General features: G+C 34.2%; 1 protein-coding gene across 1 annotated transcript; it reads left to right on the forward strand.

Moving 5' to 3' along the window:
• Window positions 1-576: 576 nt before the first annotated feature.
• Window positions 577-8323, forward strand: LOC141487217 (uncharacterized). Its single transcript, XM_074186030.1, has 2 exons — window positions 577-730; window positions 7715-8323. The coding sequence occupies exon 2, from the start codon at window positions 7719-7721 to the stop codon at window positions 8232-8234; it is 516 nt and encodes a 171-aa protein (XP_074042131.1). The 5' UTR covers window positions 577-730; window positions 7715-7718; the 3' UTR covers window positions 8235-8323.
• Window positions 8324-19072: the final 10749 nt, after the last annotated feature.

Below are 19072 nucleotides of genomic sequence, written 5' to 3' on the forward strand. Positions count from 1 at the left end.
ATGATATCTAATTCAGTTTCATAACGAATTTGTGTAGTACAAATACAATATTTATATAAAAGTAGTTGTGTCGAAAGTATTTTTCTTTCTTGTTATTCAATGTTCATTATATGAAAATAGTTGTTTGTAAAGAGTGTGTGTAGAGTTTTTTAATTATTTGCTTTTTCTCTTTCTTTGGAAGATTCCCACATGTTTTGTATGAAGATAGTATAAAGCCGAAACCTGTGTTTCCCAAAAACTGTCAAAAAAATTCTAATAACAATTTGTAATTTCCTGTCATTTGTGTAATACCTATGTTCATTCTTTATTATTTTGCAAAAAATTTGTAACTTTGCCTACTCCAAAACTTAAGAAAAATTTGCTGTTTCGTTTGAAACAACGGTGAATAAAGTCACACAAGATCTAACATTTTTTCGTGGTACATACATCAATATGATATCATTTCATTACCAGACATTCAATTGATCTTATTACCATACCTATTTTATGCTTGTTAACTTCTCAGCAAAACCCTCGTACCTTATACGATTCTGGTACAGATCTGGATTTAATAATGAATTCATTATGCATGAGTGGGTTTCAACATTACCTTATTCGAAGGCATGGACAATGGGAAAAGAGAACAACTTGCGTGCACATTCTGAAGGATAATTTCAGTTTCATTCAGTCTACAACGAAAACCTCTGCCGAGAAGGTCTACCCAAGTGTTTTGCAATAATATTAATTGAAGGTGAGTCATAATCCTTATGTGCGTAATGTGGGTAATAGTGACATATTTTTGAGTAATGGTGAGTTTTCTCTAGATAAAATTAGTTCCATTCATTGAGTTCATCCCCTTATTCAAAAAATATATTTTTCCTTGGCAACAGTAAAAATATACGAGACGTTCAACCTTGTCGATTGTAAGGGATAACTATTTTGCGAAATGTCCCAGTTTAGGAACTTGCAGATCGATCCTGCCAGAGATGAAAATTAACCGGACTGCTATAATTTCCATCGGTATCGAGTATGGAAAACCGTAAGGCACAGTTCTAGGTCCAGCTTTATTCAACCTATATGTGAATGAAGTGTTCTCAATAGCTAGTGAAGGGGACATCATAGGATATGTGGATGAAACTGTTGTCTTTTATCAGACTCCTACATGGCAGGAATTGAAAAATACTGCAGAAATAAATTTCAAATTTATTAAAGATTGGTTTCATAACAAACTATTAACAGTCAGTTTTGAAAAAACCCACGTTATTCCTTTCAGTTGCATCAAATATGTAGTCCCCCTTTTCACCAACTAGAAATAAATATAGATGGAAAAATAATGAAATTAAACTCTGTAACTGTAGTAAAATACCTAGGAATATGTATAGACAAACACCTTAAATGGGATTATTATATAAGATATGTGAGTAGAAAACTTCAAACCCTTCTATATAAATTTAAATATCTAAACACTTACTTACCCATCGAAGAAATGAAAGTAATCTACTTCGCCCTCGTAGAAAGCCGTATCCGGTATGGTATTATACACACATCGGAAAAGTCTAGGGATATTTTTATAACATACTAAATATCATAAAAATAAATGCATGAGGTCGTTTAATTTCGATTAAATTGGTACACTCGACCACCCTGTAGATTTCTATGGGTTGAACAAAGCCTACAAAACGGTAACTAATCTTTTATCAAGTTTTTTACAAACTGTAGGTTTTCGGCTAAAATGAATAATCTGAAAGTGTCGAGTTTGTACATTCTATGCAGTTCTTGCTCAGCAATTAAACTAGAAATATTGTGCTTTAACATGGAACGCCATCACTTACCATTGGCTGAGATGAATAGAGCTGTAGGGCTTCTTCAAGGTGGCATGCGATAAAATGACGTGGCTCTTCGTTTGGGGGTCTCCCAAAATGTTATCAGTCGATTGTGGCGGCGTTTCCGTGAAACTGGCAGTCCAGCCGAACAACATCCAGGGCAAGGACGCGCTACAACTGCAGTTCAAGACCGATTTTTGGTCTTAACCGCAAGAAGACAACCGACAATCACAGCACCTGAGTTGGTTAACGTGTTGCAGCAGACGCACCAGGTAACCATTGGTCGTGATACTGTCAGAAATCGACTGCATGAAGCAGATCTCCACAACAGAAGGCCACTTAGATGTCCACCTTTGTCGAAAGGCAATCGCGGTAGAAGATTAGAGTGGTGTCAAGAACATCAAAACTGGGATGTAAATGATTGGGCCACAGTTTTGTTTACAGACGAATCCAGATTTGGATTTCATCCAGATTCTCGTCGAGTAAGACTGTGGAGACGACCTGGAAATAATGAACGTTTGAGACACGTCCAGGAAGTCCAAACATACAGAGGTGGTACAGTAATGCTATGGGGCGGAATCATGATCGGCGGCAGAACCGTTCTCCCATCGAGCATGTGTGGGACATGCTTCAACGAAGAATTACTCCGCATATGGGGAACATTCACACAACGTTTCAATTGAGAGAGCTTTTAATCGCTGAATGGGCAAATGTACTTCAACAAGACATTGACAATCTCATTTTGTCGATGCACGATAGATGTAGGGCCGTAATAAACCAGCGTGGAGGCCATACTTTTTACTGATTCCAATTTTTTTGTATTATGATTTTTTTTCGGGGTGCCAAAGAAGAGCCATATTTTTTTTAGTTTTGCTTATATGCGCACTCAGTATTTTTGACCATTTAATAAATTTTGTTGTAAGTTACATTCGTTTAATAATCACCCGTCAACTTTTTTCTCTAAAGCGATCTAAAAAAAATTATTGCCATTTTTAAAAATATCCCTAGACTTTTCCGATGTGTGTAGCTTGGGGTGGTGCGCTCAAAACTCATCTCAATCAATTAGAGGTAATACAAAAATGGTTCTTGAAATTAATTCTACGGAAAAATCTTAGATACAACTTTAATAGCTTCTATAAAGAAACAAAAATTATGGAGATCAGGCAATTATCCTACCTTTGTATGAATATAAGGTAGGTACCACTTCCAAAAACAAAGCTGAGATTCCCAACCATGAATACAATATACGAAACCGTAACAAACACACCCTTCCGCATGTTACAAAATCTAAAACTTAAAGAGCATACTCTCTGCACTTATCCTAAATCATATTGTTCACTCCATGTATTTGTATTATTTATATATGTTCAGTGTGAACACAGTTATTATTTTTTTCACAGTTAAAACAGAAAATATAAACCTAGTAAATCATCTAAAAGAACAATTCGTTCAGGCCAGTCTCAACTCCCTACACAGTAGGTTAATGGACTGACACCTATCAAAAAACAACTACTCTCCTGGCTAATACCACGAAGGGCGTTGGATTATATCTGACAGGTGTCAGTGCAGGATTCTTCACTGAAGTTATTCCTGCATATGCTGTTGGCGATACAACTGCCGCAATAGATTTTCAATTATTGGAACACACTTGCAGACCGGTTTCGGGCTGTTTGGTCACTCGTCAATGCAAGGTAGTGTATATCATCAATATAAAGTTGATGATTTCCGATAATTGAAAATCGAATTCCGTCAGAGTATCATTCCTCGAACTAAGCTGTGAACGAGGAAACCAACTGCATATCCGAAATTTACCCAATTCCTCGTATAAGGAAAGAAAACTTTCACATATAGTCAAATACAGCCCGAAACCGGTCTGCAAGGGTGTTCCAATAATTGAAAATCTATTGCGGCAGTTGTATCGCCAACAGCATATGCAGGAATAACTTCAGTGAAGAATACTGCACTGACACCTGTCGGATATAATCCAACGCCCTTCGTGATATTAGCCAGGGGTTTTCTGATAGGTGTCAGTCCATTAACCTTCGGTGTAGGAAGTTGAGACTGGCCTGAACGAATTGTTCTTTTAGATGATTTGATTTATAGCCAGTCTTCACGTATGCCCACTGACTATATGTGAAAATAAATCTAGTAGTTTTCTAAATATTTTTGCATTTCGTGCTTACCACATATTGATCCATTTCCCACAAAAATAACACTTACTTCTTTGCATGATCCACACAACTTGGTCTTCCTTTCTCAGGAAGATTCCCACATGTATAAAGATGGAGAAGTAGACAGTCAGAACATTTCCCAAAAATTAGTCTCTTCTTAAAATATACCTCCCCCTTTCAATTTAAACAGGATTCTCATAACTGAGATAAAATCAATGTCATCACTTACTTTCATCGATGGCATGACTAGATTTAACAATATAATTCGTGACTAAAGTCGTAATTTTATGAATGAATTGAGTGCTTCATCTTGTAATGTTATCCAGATTGTTGCTAAGGAGGCAATAAGTCAAGTGTCTTATTCCGAAACATCTGATGACTGCCATTGAGGATGATAGTGTTCCATGTAAGTAATTTTTTTCTTTCATATATCCATTGTGTAGCAATCCTGTGAATGTTATCTGATTCAATTCCATAACGAATGTTTGGAGTACAATCTGGATAAAAAAATGTCCTATGATGTGGTCACCTAAAATTCCTGCCCAAACATTTAGTTTTTGAGGTCGTTGGGTATGAACTTGACGGTATGAATGAGGATTCGTTTCACTCCAATATCGACAATTTTGACGATTCACCTCTCCATTCAAACTAAACGTTCATTCATCCAAAAAACAAATTTTATACAAGAAATTCTGATGCAAGTTGACCCGTTCAGTGATACTTTTACAAAAACTCGAAATAATTTTCGTTCAATTCATGAACTAGTCTAATCTTATATGGATAAAATTTGTGAGGACTTATGAAGGATCCTGAAAATATTTGTAGGACTGATTCCTGATTCTCGAGATAATTCAGTAAGAGATTGCGAATTTTCCATTAGTCCAACGTGCCCTAAAACTGCAGTACAAATAGCTTCGTCGGTGATAACTCCTGAACGGTTACGCTTTTTATTGTTAACAGATTCAGTTTTCATAAATTTGTTCAATAATTCCGAAACGTATTTGTGTCGTACATTTCTTCCTGGATGATTATTATTGAACATGCGGGCAGCAGCTCTAGCACTATTTCCATTCTGGTAGTACAAACTTACTATTTCAATCCATTCTCGAAGCGTATAAACCATTGCTTCTCAAGAATTCACAAAAACAGATACACAAATTGTAACTTCACCTGGTAGGTATATAATCGTTATTGTAGAATGAGACTAATACAAAATGCAGAGAATATCGAATTCAAACTTTAGATAAAATAAGACTTTTTTGAAGCATACTTCACAAAAACACTTATGAAACCAAGGTAACAGATTGTACAGAAGTTCATTCAAGGTGGCCCGTTTTCAAATCAAATAATTTTTAGCTTCCAAACTATGAGCTTCAGACCATAATGTATTCTACTTTGTTAAAATCTGTTCATCATGGAACATCTGATAATGCAAAACAATTGATCCATTTAAAAAAATGGTCACATGCTCTGGGGGTGCGATAGGGAAAGTTAGATCAAATGTAAATATGTCAAAATGTGTCCCCCATTATACTATTGTTAAGGTGTTATTTTATTTTTCCTGAAAATCATTGTTCCAAAAGTTATTCAGGGTGGCTCGTTTCCAACTCAAATAATTTGTAGCTTCCGAACTATAACCTTCAGACCATATACTTTGTTGACATCTGCTTATCATGGAGCATCTGATAATGCGAAACATAATACGGTGATCCATTTAAAAAGAAATTATGACATGCTCTGGGGTGCGATAGGGGAAGTAACTTCAAAAGTGAATATGTCATACTATGGTTGACGTTTTTTATTTTTCCTGCAGATCATTGTACTAAAAGTCATTCAGGGTGGCTAGAGTTTATAATAGGGGAGCCCAAGCGGGGATTTCGGGATTTACTAAAGCGCGGCAGATTAATATACAGAGGGATACCTTGTACCCGGTTAAGTACATCCACCAAATATGAGCCACATATATAAAGCCCCATGTGAGGAATAAAGAATAAGATAAGTAAAAAAAATTGATCATCAGAAATTCTCGAGCGCATCAGATTAAGGTATAGGGTGAGTTAATTACCTGCTAAAAGGTGATTATTCCAGTAATCTGACAATTTGAGAGTGACGTAAAGAAAGGGGAGGGCAGCAAAGTTGTAAAAAAATAACGTTAATTCGACATGCTCGAGCGTAGCTAATTTTTTTTTATTTTGAAGAAAATAATTCAAGGATAACGAAAAATATATAATCTGAGGATTTCCGCAGGCCGAAATAACAAAAATTCGTCGATAAAGTTTAATGCGTGCAGCTGTGTGATACCTATATATCCCTCTCCGAGTTTCTATTCCTCTACTCTTCATTCACTTTTTCTTTATCTCCCACTCCGTCCCCACTCTGAATTTTGTTGCCATGACGCCATCACAGCTGATCACACAGACTCGTTCGTGATGAAGATGAAGATGATGACTAATTAATCAATTAATTGATGGATATAGCTATTACTACGTGGTAGGAAATCATAATGAAGAAAAGAGAAATTAAACTTTCTATATTTTTTACCACTTTTTTTGTAACTAACGTTACTGCAGTTTCGTCCTATAAGGACATTTTCAAACTTATACAATATATAAGGACATTTTCAAACTTATACAATATATAAGGACATTTTCAAACGTATACAATATATAAGTTTGAAAATGTTCTTATAGGACGAAACTGCAGGAACGTTAGTTACAAATAAAAGTGGTAAAAAACATAGAAAGTTTCATTTCTCTTTTCTTCATTGATTAATCAATTGATTATAATAAATAAATTTTTTGAGCATTTTTTTTATTATTTTCTTATAAATACAAGTATTCTACTTAAAAAGTATACACTTATTTATTTGCATGCTTTTCTTGAGCTTTACAATTAATTAAGTTCAATGAATTGAAAAAAAATTAAAAAAATATTGTTTTCGTCAGATTAAGCGAATCCCTTTCGATAATCGTCAGATTATGAGACAGCACGCCCAAAACATAAAGATGAACCATATACATCTTAATCTGACGCGCTTGAGTATTTCAAAATGGCGAATTTTTTTTGCACATTATAATAATGGCCGCGAGTTTGCGTCAGATCGAAATCGTCAGATTATTGAATGAGAGCTTTTTTGTTGCACTCAACACCCCCTTAGAAAATCTGATACGCTTGATTAATTTTTTTTCTTTTGACTTTTAACCCTTACGTACAACCACCCACATCATGCAAACGATCAGACGAACATAACAATATTATTAAAAATACGTAGAACATTGATGCTATCAATATCTGACGCGCCAGAGTCTGTCCATGCAACAGTATTTTTTTACATATTTGAACATCTATAGCCGCTTCCCCCACCGATGAAAAGGTATATATTATATAACATTTTTTTCTTCTTATCATCTAAGCTTTGCAACCTAATATGTCTTGAGTAAATCCCCATTTTGCATCGTGGGCTCCCCTGCTATTATCAATGCCCCGACGGCAGCCTGGCTCCTGTAGCTTGAAGAATAATAGTTTTCGAGATGGAAACCATTCTTGTTAGAATTTTGAGAAACAGTAAATGAAATTTCAATAAACAATTCCAAAATACACCAGCGCGCTGCAAAGTATGCGTTCAGACGGACAGTATACGAATGTTTTTGAAATTTGTGGCCGTTGATTATACGCTCGTATGCCTCTAGTTTGAGATCACGTACAAAACAACCTCACATTTTCATTTTATTCTTTTTTCAGGAACATGGCCAATGTATTTGTAGGATTCCAAAACAATCAGAAAAATTGCAGACGGAGTTTGAAGCCTCCAGGTGGGGGTACGTCAGATTTTTTCAATTTTGGAACAATTACAGATGAGCACAAGAAACCAGAGATAATAACACAGGTGGAGCAAAAAAAAGATGGTGGTTATCCTGTAGAACAAACAATAATATTTGAAAAAAATGAATTGGGAGAAGGAAAAGATAATACGTCAACAGGTGATCAGATCTGTGAAACTTTTAACGATATGACTGTGGATCAGATATGCGAAATTGAAGAGAGTGAAGATGAATTGAATAAAGATTCGGCTCTGACCAAAATTACAGAAAAAAACGAAGAAGTGGATAAGGAGGCTGGTGTGGACAAATCTACAAATGCTACTACTACTACGAAATCTTCAATTACAATGAGTAGTACTACCACCAGGAAAGAGTTGACATCCGAAAAACAATCATTCAACCGCGTACCGCCAGGGGGGCATTCAAAGGGACTCTGGTAAAAAAATTATAAACTATTGTACATATTCTTTATCTACTCCTTTAATATGTGTTTAAATATGGATTTTAAAATAAAACTACTTGATTTCTCCATAGTGTCTTCATATTTGTAATGTTATACGTTTATAAACGTATATTGGTAATGTTATACCTCCTTGAATATTATATATAAAAAATTGAAAAATAAAAATTCTGTAAGTCTAAACGATATTCCAATAAATAGTCGAAAATTCCGTCCTTTTGCTATGACTGTGTACTACTGCTAGTTATACTACCCCAACACTAAGTGAATGGAGTGGCATGTTTAACTACTTTTCAAGCTTACATTCAGCCAAAAATGTGTCAGATTTTAATATTTTGGGGAAACTCTATTGAAACCCCGGAATTTTCATTTTACAGTAGAGATATGTATCCGTTCATCAATTTACCGGAAAAGTATACCGATTCCTGTAGAACCTTATTTATAAATAAGTAAATTCTAACCATAACTTCGATTCACATACCAGATACTGTATCATTATTTGAAAATGATTTCAATATGTTCGTGATTATGAACAAACACATCATCGTTAAAAATTATTTTTGTGAATATGTACAAATGCATAACAATACATGGACGCCCGAAATTTCATTAAAACCTCCCAAGTCAAAGATGTCTTTCATTAAAAAAAGTGTCGTTGGTGAACTAATGAAAATTTACAATCACTTCTGTTCCCAATGCAAAAAAATATAAATATTGTAAAAGTACAATTCAAATCTACATTCAAAAAGAAAATTTTTAGGAGACTAGTTTTTTCGGAAAAAAGCTTATTGACTTTCTATTTTTCCATCATTGAACAAAAAATGAGAGAAACTTTCAACAGAATAAAGAAAATAAGTACAAAAAACACTTCATAAAGATATGTAGACCCTACACAGAGTTTCTTTCAGATATAAACTGGAAGAAAAAACCTTTTCGATTGATGGAGAAAAGAAAGTAATAATTTATTTTCGGAAACAACTAAAATCCTCTCTACTTTCAAAGGGAACGTATTCATTATAGAGTTTTAAAATGGCATTAGTCAAATGTTCGATTTTATATAAGTAGTTATCTATCTATGTATTATTTATTTTGTTGCTATTATTCTGAGATAAGGAAAAATATTAGTATCAAACTAGCCGTATTTCGTGACTTCCTTGGCGTTGATTTCAGTTTTCGAGTTTACCCATTGTTTTTATCAGCAAAACGTTCTTTTGTATCGACACAACTTTGATTTATATGAAAACCATTTTAGAAATATAGTTAACAAAAGTTTTAGCTGAATCAATTGAACAGAATATTTATAGTATATTTTGAACAAATGTTTGAAATGATTTCTCAATTGATATTGATATAACTTTTTATGAACCGACAGAAATAAGTCAAACAATTAATAATACATAAGTGAAAACCGCAAAAACCACAAACAAATAGAAAAACCAACAAAAATTCAAAAAAATCAGTATTTTAGGTTCTATTGCTTCAATAAAGACCATTGATAATAGTTACTCTCTGTGATGGAATCGGCAGATACTTGATGAAAATTAACAATTAATTCAAGAAACATTTGTGAGATTTTCACTTAACAGTTTTACTAGTTAGGTATATACTAGGTTAGGATAGGTTAGGTCCAAAGTGAGTGGTTCTATTCGACCCTCCACCGCAACCCGCAAGGGTTTATTGTGGCTCACACCTATTCACACTCGACCAAATAAACCTAGCTTCTTAGCAAAGCCGGTTAACTTGTATGGTGAGTGGTCTTTCGGGTCAGATGGTAAGAGTACGGCTCTGCCGAACTCTAAAAACCGGATTCGGTTCCCAGCGGGGCAGGCACAAAGTATGTGCTCTGCTGGTTCATCATTTTCCAAACAGAGGCGACACACACTGTCTTCCGACAGTCCGAGTCTCTGCATATGATGATTCAAATGACTGTCATAGGTATATACTAAGTTAGTATAGACACTACTGACACTATTTTATAACGAAACACGTGTTGCGTTTTTGTAAAACTCTTTAGTGAAACCCTCACAATAAAATGTTTCTTAGATTAGTTACACTTTCATTATACTTACTAATTGGTTTTGAATATCCTAGTGATACAGCAAATGAAATAAAATCATGATTGTTGAAGATTTTCCTATGTAATGTATGCTCCGAAATATATAGATTCTGTTGTGACGGATAAAAAATTGATCCCATTTTTAGATGGTAAAAATCCTTAAATGAATACTTCAAGAATGAGCAAACTGGATGATACCCTGGATATTTGATTTCCTCTTTGAAAGAGAATAATCTCAAATGGCTGTTCAACTCAAAAATTGATTCTTATAACAGAATACCATTTTTAACACAAACATTTCATTTTAAATGATTTTTGTGTATAGTTTATGAATCAGGATGCAAGAATAATCAACACCGCCAAAATGCTGAATAATTGTGCCAGAAGTCCTGATAAATTAAAAATATGTAATTCTATATAGAATTCATCTGTTTCAGACATTGAACCACAAATATATTTTCTAATAACATTGTCCACAATTATTAGTAAAATCCTGAATCTGCTATATCATTACACAGTATATAAAAAAAATACGCTTTTAAAGAACATCGAACTAAAAAGTTAAAAATATTTTTTTAAATAAGCTTAAAATAATAACGAACGAAAAATACTTTTTTGGAGATGGAGTAGTAGAAAGCCAAAAACTTCCTTTCCCAAAAAAGAAAAATACTAGTATTATTGTGAAAAAAGCGACGGGCGCTTGATATACAAAAAATATGGCGCCCACGCTTTTTTCACAATAATACTAATATTGTTATACGTTCGTTATTGTTTTAGGCTTATTTAAAAAAAAAGACTTTTCAAATCGATGTTCTTTAGTTCTTTTAAACTATATCTATTTTTCATTATTTAGTTTCGTATGCTATAAAAGCGTATTTTTTAGTCTTTTTAAACTATATTTATTTAATCTAAACTTTGGGATCAATCAGCCGTATATTGTTTAGAAAAATGACCATTAATATTTTCCGATTCCGGAAAGGGAGCCTGAAAATCAGCTACCAAGCCCAAGGAAGGCAGCAGGCGCGCAGAGGAGGGTTACAAATAAGGCAGCAGGCGGGCGTGTTACTACAAAAAAAAATAATTTTTTCAAATGAAGAAATCAAGTAAAGTGAGTTCGAATTATATCAAGGTTACGTACAGCGCCATCTGCCCGCGAATAGACGAAGCAATAATGTCGATAATTCCGTCAAATACAGATCCCGAGCATTCAGACGGGAAAGAAGGGTTACAAACAAACAAACATACATACATATAGGTGAAGCTAATAAAAGCGTGTTGATTAAAATATAAACAAAGGCGCTTCCCACTGTCTATCCCTATGTATGCTTAGATCTTCAAAATTACGCAAGTGTTTGATGCGGATTTTTTCAATAGATAGAGTGATTCGAGAGAAAGGTTTATATGTATATAACATGCATAATACAGCGTGACTCACGGTCGATGGTAGGTTAGACGTTTCTGGAAAACGCAAAGCATGATTTTTCTGAAAATTTCACCTTCATATATCAATACATTTTTGGAATCCCTCTAGTATTTTAATACTTTTTTGTTAATAATGTCCTATACCTATCTCTATCTGTTTTCGAGATAAAAAATAAATTGTGCTAAATATGGTCCAAAACATAGCCTTAATTGAAATTAAGTACATCAGTACTCTCAATTCATGAAAAGTTGATATTTTGATGATAGTTTGGGCAAATTCGAAATATTCAAATAACACCAAGAAATCGACTCCATATCATACAGGGCGTCCTAAAATTACTGTTATTTCCATTGTGCATAAAAGTAGTCGAAAGTTCATTTTTTCAAATGAAACCCCCTGTATCTTACTCGATAAATTGATAGATGGTGAAAAATGCTTCAAGATGATATACATGTCCCTATACCTAAATCGTCAAGTTTTCTTAATAAAGCCGTTTTTGTGGAAAAATAGTTATTCATGTTTTACCTACAAGTGTTGCAAAACGAGCGTCAGCAAGTGGAGCAAACAAATGTATCATACAAAATTTTTTGTATAACGTTACTGCTGATAATAAAAAAAATTATAGGGTCCATGGGATTTGAACACACGATCTTTGGATTACAAGGCATATGTTACAACTACATACGCCAACTCACGTTATTTTAAGGAGGATTATTGGTTAGTCATGAAGGACTTTCTACAGTTGGACTGAATACTACTTCGTCATCGTCAGTAACTTCATAGGGATTTAATATTACCAATAGCACGAACTGCATGTGTGAACTTTTCTAAATAATTTTTTGGGTAGGTGTTCTGATTGAAGTGTTTCTATCAAAGAGATTATCAATAACAGTTTTACAAAAAATAATTTTTAAAGAATTTGATTTCTAGGTAGCCGTGGAAATATCAAGCTTATGACAGTTTGGTGACTTTTATAAGTAACTGATAAATGGTTATTGACGGTGTTTCAAAAAATCGCCAAAAATGAATGCAAATATTGATTATTCAAACGAAGTTCTTATGAAATTATTTAATATACACGGACAGTGTGATCAAATCATTGTCAGAACTTGTAGAAAATTCAACCAAATGTATCCTGAATTAACACCAGTGAACGAGAGGAAGTTTGTAAGATTACAAAATAATTTCCTTAACTATGGCTCCATGTTAAAAGCGCCTTCAACATTACCAAACCCTGTTACTTGAAATGATGATAATACTGTTAACGTTTTGGCATATTTTTATGCATATTCAGAAACTTCCATTCGCAGTGCAGAAAAAGATTTAGGTGTATCACATTCTTCAAGTACAACGAATTTTGAAAAATCAAAAAATAATTTGGAGCGACGAATCAAAATTTACGAGGGGTGGTATTTTCGATAGAAGGAATAAACATTTTTGGGCTGATCATAATCCTCATGTTACAAAAGAAATGGGTTTTCAAGAAAAATTTGACCTGAATGTTTTCTGTATTCTGAAGAACAATAAAATTAGCTTTTTTATTTATGAAGATACACTAAATGCAGAGAGATATCTCCAAATATTAAGGACGACTTTAACCAATTTTCTTGAAAATTTGCCTTTAGAGGAATATAGGAATACGTGGTTTCAACTGGACGGAGCGCCAGCTCATTCCACCCAGGAAGTTTCCAGGAAACTTGACGAACTCTTCGACGATCGTTGGTTTAGACGTTTAGGGCCGTGGGATTGGCCACCGAGATCACCCGATCTCACGCCACTTGACTTTTTTTCATGGGGTGTTTTGAAAGAAAGGGTATACAGTACTCCAGTGCCTACCAAAGAAGAATTGCGACGGCGAATAGTGCCGAGTATTGAAGATCTGGATCCCCAGGAAATTGAGAAAGCAACCAAAACTCGCGTACAAAAAAACATTTTAAAGTGTTTACAATTTTGTTATTTTGAATCATCCTATTCTGTTATTGTCTGTACTTTCACATGTTTTAGCCCACAAAATTTTACTTTTTACCTAGAAATGACTGATTTTTGGTACAGTTGTTCCCTGGAAACTTGATGATTCGAAACACCGTCGATAACTCTTTGTAAATTACTTATAAAAGTAACCAAACTGCTATAAGCTTGATAATTCCACTGCTACCTAAATCCAAATTCTAAAAAAAAAATAATGTTTCTAGAAGAAGCGACTTCATTGAGAAAACTTGACGATTTAGGTATAGGGACATGATACATCATTTTGAAGCATTTTTCACCATCTTTCAATTTACCGAGTAATATACAGGGGGTTTCATTTGAACACATGAACTTTTGACTACTTTTATGCACAATGGAAATAATAGTAATTTTAGCACACCCTGTATGATATGGAGTTTTCTTGGTGTTATTTGAATATTTCGAGTTTGTCCAAACTATCATCAAAATATCAACTTTTCATGAATTGAGAGTACTGATGTACTTAATTTCAATTAAGGCTATGTTTTCGACCATATTTAGCACAATTTATTTTTTATCTCGAAAACAGATAGAGATAGGTATAGGACATCATTAACAAAAAAATATTAAAATACCAGACGATTCCAAAAATGTATTAATATACGGGGTGTTCCATTTAAAAAAATAAAGTTACTAGGACTTTTTGATGGAAGTGGCCGCAATGCTAAAATATTTTAGATCGATAGAACAGGTAAGGAAATGTGCGAGGTGAAATTTTCAGAAAAATCATGCTTTGCATTTTCCAGAAACGTCTAACCATCGACCATGAGTCACGCTGTATAGTAGAGAAACAATGATAATTTCAGAAGTTTCTGGTGTGATGCGAATTAACACATTTTTTGCGTTTACATTTCACCAGCCAAGTTGGCATATTCAATAGATTAGATCTACTTCATCTCTTGGTGTTTGGGAACAGGGCATTATTTGGAATATTCGGATTTTTTTTTACACAATAGGTCTAACAAAAAAGAAGTCACAAATGATAAGTTAACATCCGCTTGTCTATAATCAATGTTTAGCTTGTGAATCACTATTTATTCAGAAAAAGTGTTGTATTGTTTTACTTTCCTATGTTCTACCAGATATATAATATAATTTAAAGTCGGAATTATTGAAGTCTGGTAATCATTTACCTAAAAATAGTTATTTATTATACCTACAAGGGAGCTAAAATGTCAGACTTTTTCCTCGTCACAGAAAAAAATAATATTTATAATAATAGGGGAGCCCACAATTCTGAATGGGGATTCACTGTAACGTCGAGAGGGCCGATTGACTAGATGGAAGAAACAAATTATTTGATGTACACCTTTTCTTAGATTCAGAATGTATACATAGATTTTCTATTTAGTTTATGTGATGTCAGATAATATCAGTTAATCTTGATTGGAAACCTCATAGAATGGGTAAATAATTCACCGGATGATTCTGCTGGCGAATTTTCCAATGAAATAAACGTGTCAGGGGATTCTAAAAGAGTTGTTCTATACTGTGATTTGCCCAGTCCCATTGATTTGAATATTACATCTAAAACGAAAAGGGGTTTATTGTCAATAGCTCAAAAGAAAAGATCTTTGATCCCATTGGTTTCACATGTCCAGTAACGTTGATTCCGAAACTGTTATTACAGTTAACATGGACACTAAAAATTGGTTGGGATGAAGAATTACCAAGTGACATAATCGATAAATTTCGTTAATGTACCTATATAAAATCTCTAGATCGCTCAATAATTAAACTCATTTCATTCATGAAAATGTTTCTATTAATGTATTTTGCGATGCCAGCAAAGCAGCATTGCATCTTGTGTATTTTTAAGAACAGAATAAGGAAGTCGTTCTACAACTCATTCAGGCTAAATCTAGAATAATAGATAATATTTATTTACATTACATTAAAAGAAAAGTTAAAATAAAAGAAGACATTCAATGGTAAATAAATACATACTACCCAACAAGGCAAGCCTTCGTAGTGGGATTAAAACTTTACTAAAGTTTTAGTCCCACTACCAAAAACACCACAATACCAAGGCTTGAGTTATTAAGTACAGTCATTGGAGAAAGATTATGTCAATATATTAAGAGGGTGGAAGAGATGAAATAATTGAAATCAATGTATTCGTGCAATAGTATTGATGATTGGTATCATGTACCAGGGGACCAAAATCCGGCAGATATTGCATCACGAGGACGCACTGCGAATATACTGATTAAATTTTAAGTGGTGGGAAGGTTCTCATTGGTTAACAGAGTCTAGAAAATTGCCCCCATACAGAAATAATTTGTTCAACGGATGATATAAATATTGAACAGAAAAAAACTATTTCTGTTAACTTCGCACAAAGCGAAAATTTTCCCAGAAATTTCGTATACTTCTCCAAAATATACGAAAATTGTGAGAATGATGGATTATATGGTGAGATTTTATAATTCTTCAAAGAAAAATCAAATTAGAACTGGCAAATCAACTTTCAATGAAAAAGAAATGGCAGAACTTCGTATTTTAAAACTTATACAGAGAGAAAGTTTTGGTTTGGATAAAAAATCAATTGGAAATCTTCATTTGATGATAGACAAAAACAATATTATACGTGTACAAACTAAACTTATACTGGGTGATGACAGTAATGACTTCAAGTATCCTGTTGATTTACCCAATAGGTAAACATGACATTGTTAGGAAATTGATTGAAGAACAACACAAAATACACCTTCACGCAGGTGCTCAAACACATCTTGGAAAACTTCGTGAAAGATTTTGGATACTGAAGGGAAGAAAGTTTGTTAAAGAAATGATAGAGAAATGTGTCCAGTGTAAACGATTCAGAAGTAAATGCATAAATACACATTTTGCTCCGCTACCGAAAGAAAGGATAAACAGGTGCTCAAACACATCTTGGAAAACTTCGTGAAAGATTTTGGATACTGAAGGGAAGAAAGTTTGTTAAAGAAATGATAGAGAAATGTGTCCAGTGTAAACGATTCAGAAGTAAATGCATAAATACACATTTTGCTCCGCTACCGAAAGAAAGGATAAACAATGTGTCCGCTTTTAAGATAACGGGAGTAGATTTAGCTGGACCGTTGTACTTGAAAGTGGGAGAGAAGTCCTGGATTGTATTGTTTACCTGTGCAGTATATCGAGCAGTGCATCTAGAACTGGTGAAATCTCTATCAACAGACGCATTTGTATCATCACTAAGGCGATTTATAGCGAGAAGAAGAAGAGTTTCAGTTATATATTCTGACAACGGAACAAATTTTATTGGAGCAAAAAAAAATATTTGAAGAAGATACACTGGAATGAAGTTATGGACTACTCTACAGTTAGAAAAATCAAATGGCATCAGATTCGTCCAACAGCCGCTTGGTGGGGCGGTTAATGGGAACTCATGGTCAGGAATTATTTCATAGAAACTTAGGGAAAGCAACTTTAACATATGAAGAATTGATGGCGACTTCATGCGATTGTGAAGCCATAAATAATGCAAGGCTTTCAACTTATATTACGGATGAAGATAATTTAAAACCTCTCAGCCCTTCTATGTTTATTTCGGATATATCTACCAGTGAAACTCTAGATTTCGATATCATAGACAGACATCATTTAGTGAAACGACATAGATACCTGCAAAAGATAAGAGATGGTCTCCGAAGCCGATTCAGAAAGGACTATTAAGCGGAACTCGTACATACTGGTCAAAGGAAAACAGGTACTTTAAAAATTGGAGATGTTGTTCTTGTCAGCAGCGACAATGTGACGCGAATAAACTGGCCTATAGGAAAAATATTGGAAATTTATCCTGGAAAAGATGACGTACCCAGGGCAGCAAAAATAAAAGTGAACAATGGATAACTTATTCGACTGGTTCAGCGTTTACATCCTTTAGAAGTTACGACAGAAGAGGACAGTAAGAATTTTCATCAAATGGAAAAGACAGAAGAGCAGGACATCGAAGAGAAAACGGAAGAGATAGGGGGCGAAAAGTCAGAGCTCCGCATAGTTATAGTTTCGAGTGAAATTTATATTATTTTGAAATTTCTGTTTTGTTTTTCATTTTAATTTCAAAATGGGGGAGAATGTTACATTTAGAATGTATGTTTTTATCATTCCCTCTATATAAATATTTTCTATTTAGTATATCTGTTTAAAAATCTGTTTAAAATCTGTTTTTCCGTTAATCAGCTGTCGCACCCCTACGAACGACAACCCTCAGAAGTCGAAACTTGTGCGAGCTAAGGATTAACGAGGTCTTACCTTTTAACGTGTGATTCCTAACACGGGTTGGACGGTAGCAAGTGAAGATCGATCGTTCAGACTAGGGCTTGAACCACCGACCAACACGGCAGTCAATTCGAGTGAGTGAACAAAGCACCCACGCCGAACCGCTTGGCTACCGACTGACGACTGATGTCTGATGAAATTTTCAGTTGAAAAAAGTTTGTTAGTGAGATCTTGATTATAGAGTTGTCGAACAAACAGAATTTAAAAACGTCAGTAAGATTTTTTTTGATAATAAAATTATATCCATCCCATATTTAAAACCTTTATACCGATGGAGGAGCGCCTGGAGGTATTCAAAAATAAAAAAATAGTTACATGAAAATATTCAAGTGCTTCAGATATTGGTAGTGTAAATACCCCATGTGTCTCCTATGATGGAGATATATGTTAATCCGCCGGTTTTTACCTATTTTTCAAATAGGTAAAAATAAAATGTATTCGATAGCATGAGATATTCAGAGGGACTGTTAAGTGAACCCCAAAAAAGCTCCCATTCAAAAGACTGACGATTCGGGTGTGACACAATTTTGAAATACTACACGCGCTAAACTTGTCGACAATTTCGACAAGCTGATAAGTTAGCTTGTCGAAATTGTCGGATCATATTTCTTTCAATTGTGCCCCATCTACTTCCTTAAGTCACGCTCAAATCATCCGATTATCAAGATGCACACTTTTGAGCATGTAAATAATCTCATCATACGCGCTGGAGTATTTCAGATTATCGATTTTTTTACTATTTTAAACGGTTTCCACGTGCGCGGCCCTGTCTATATAAAGGACTAGATTATGTCAAGGTATTCGATTGGGTGCAAGGTATCCCTCATATGTTAGTCTGGTGCCCTTGAACAAATATTCAAAATTCCCTGTTGGGTTCCCGACTAAAATATTAGAGAAATTGAAGCAACTGTTATAGGTTGTTGCCTGAAAACAGTCAGTTGTCGATTAAGAGTAGCTAGTAGTTCATGGCAGAGTAAGCACTTTCATTGATTTGTACCAATAAAATGTCATTTGTACCAATTCAGCCATTCATGTGAGAGAAAACAAA

The sequence above is a fragment of the Leptinotarsa decemlineata genome, unplaced genomic scaffold, assembly GCF_025532065.1.
Source record: "Leptinotarsa decemlineata unplaced genomic scaffold, Ldec_3_MD MMD2_tig00078422_RagTag_RagTag, whole genome shotgun sequence".
NCBI lineage: Eukaryota > Metazoa > Arthropoda > Insecta > Coleoptera > Chrysomelidae > Leptinotarsa > Leptinotarsa decemlineata.

Bases quoted from the DNA above. Each gene is read 5' to 3' on its own strand.
- LOC141487217 (XM_074186030.1), top strand. From the start codon at position 7,719: ATGGCCAATGTATTTGTAGGATTCCAAAACAATCAGAAAAATTGCAGA.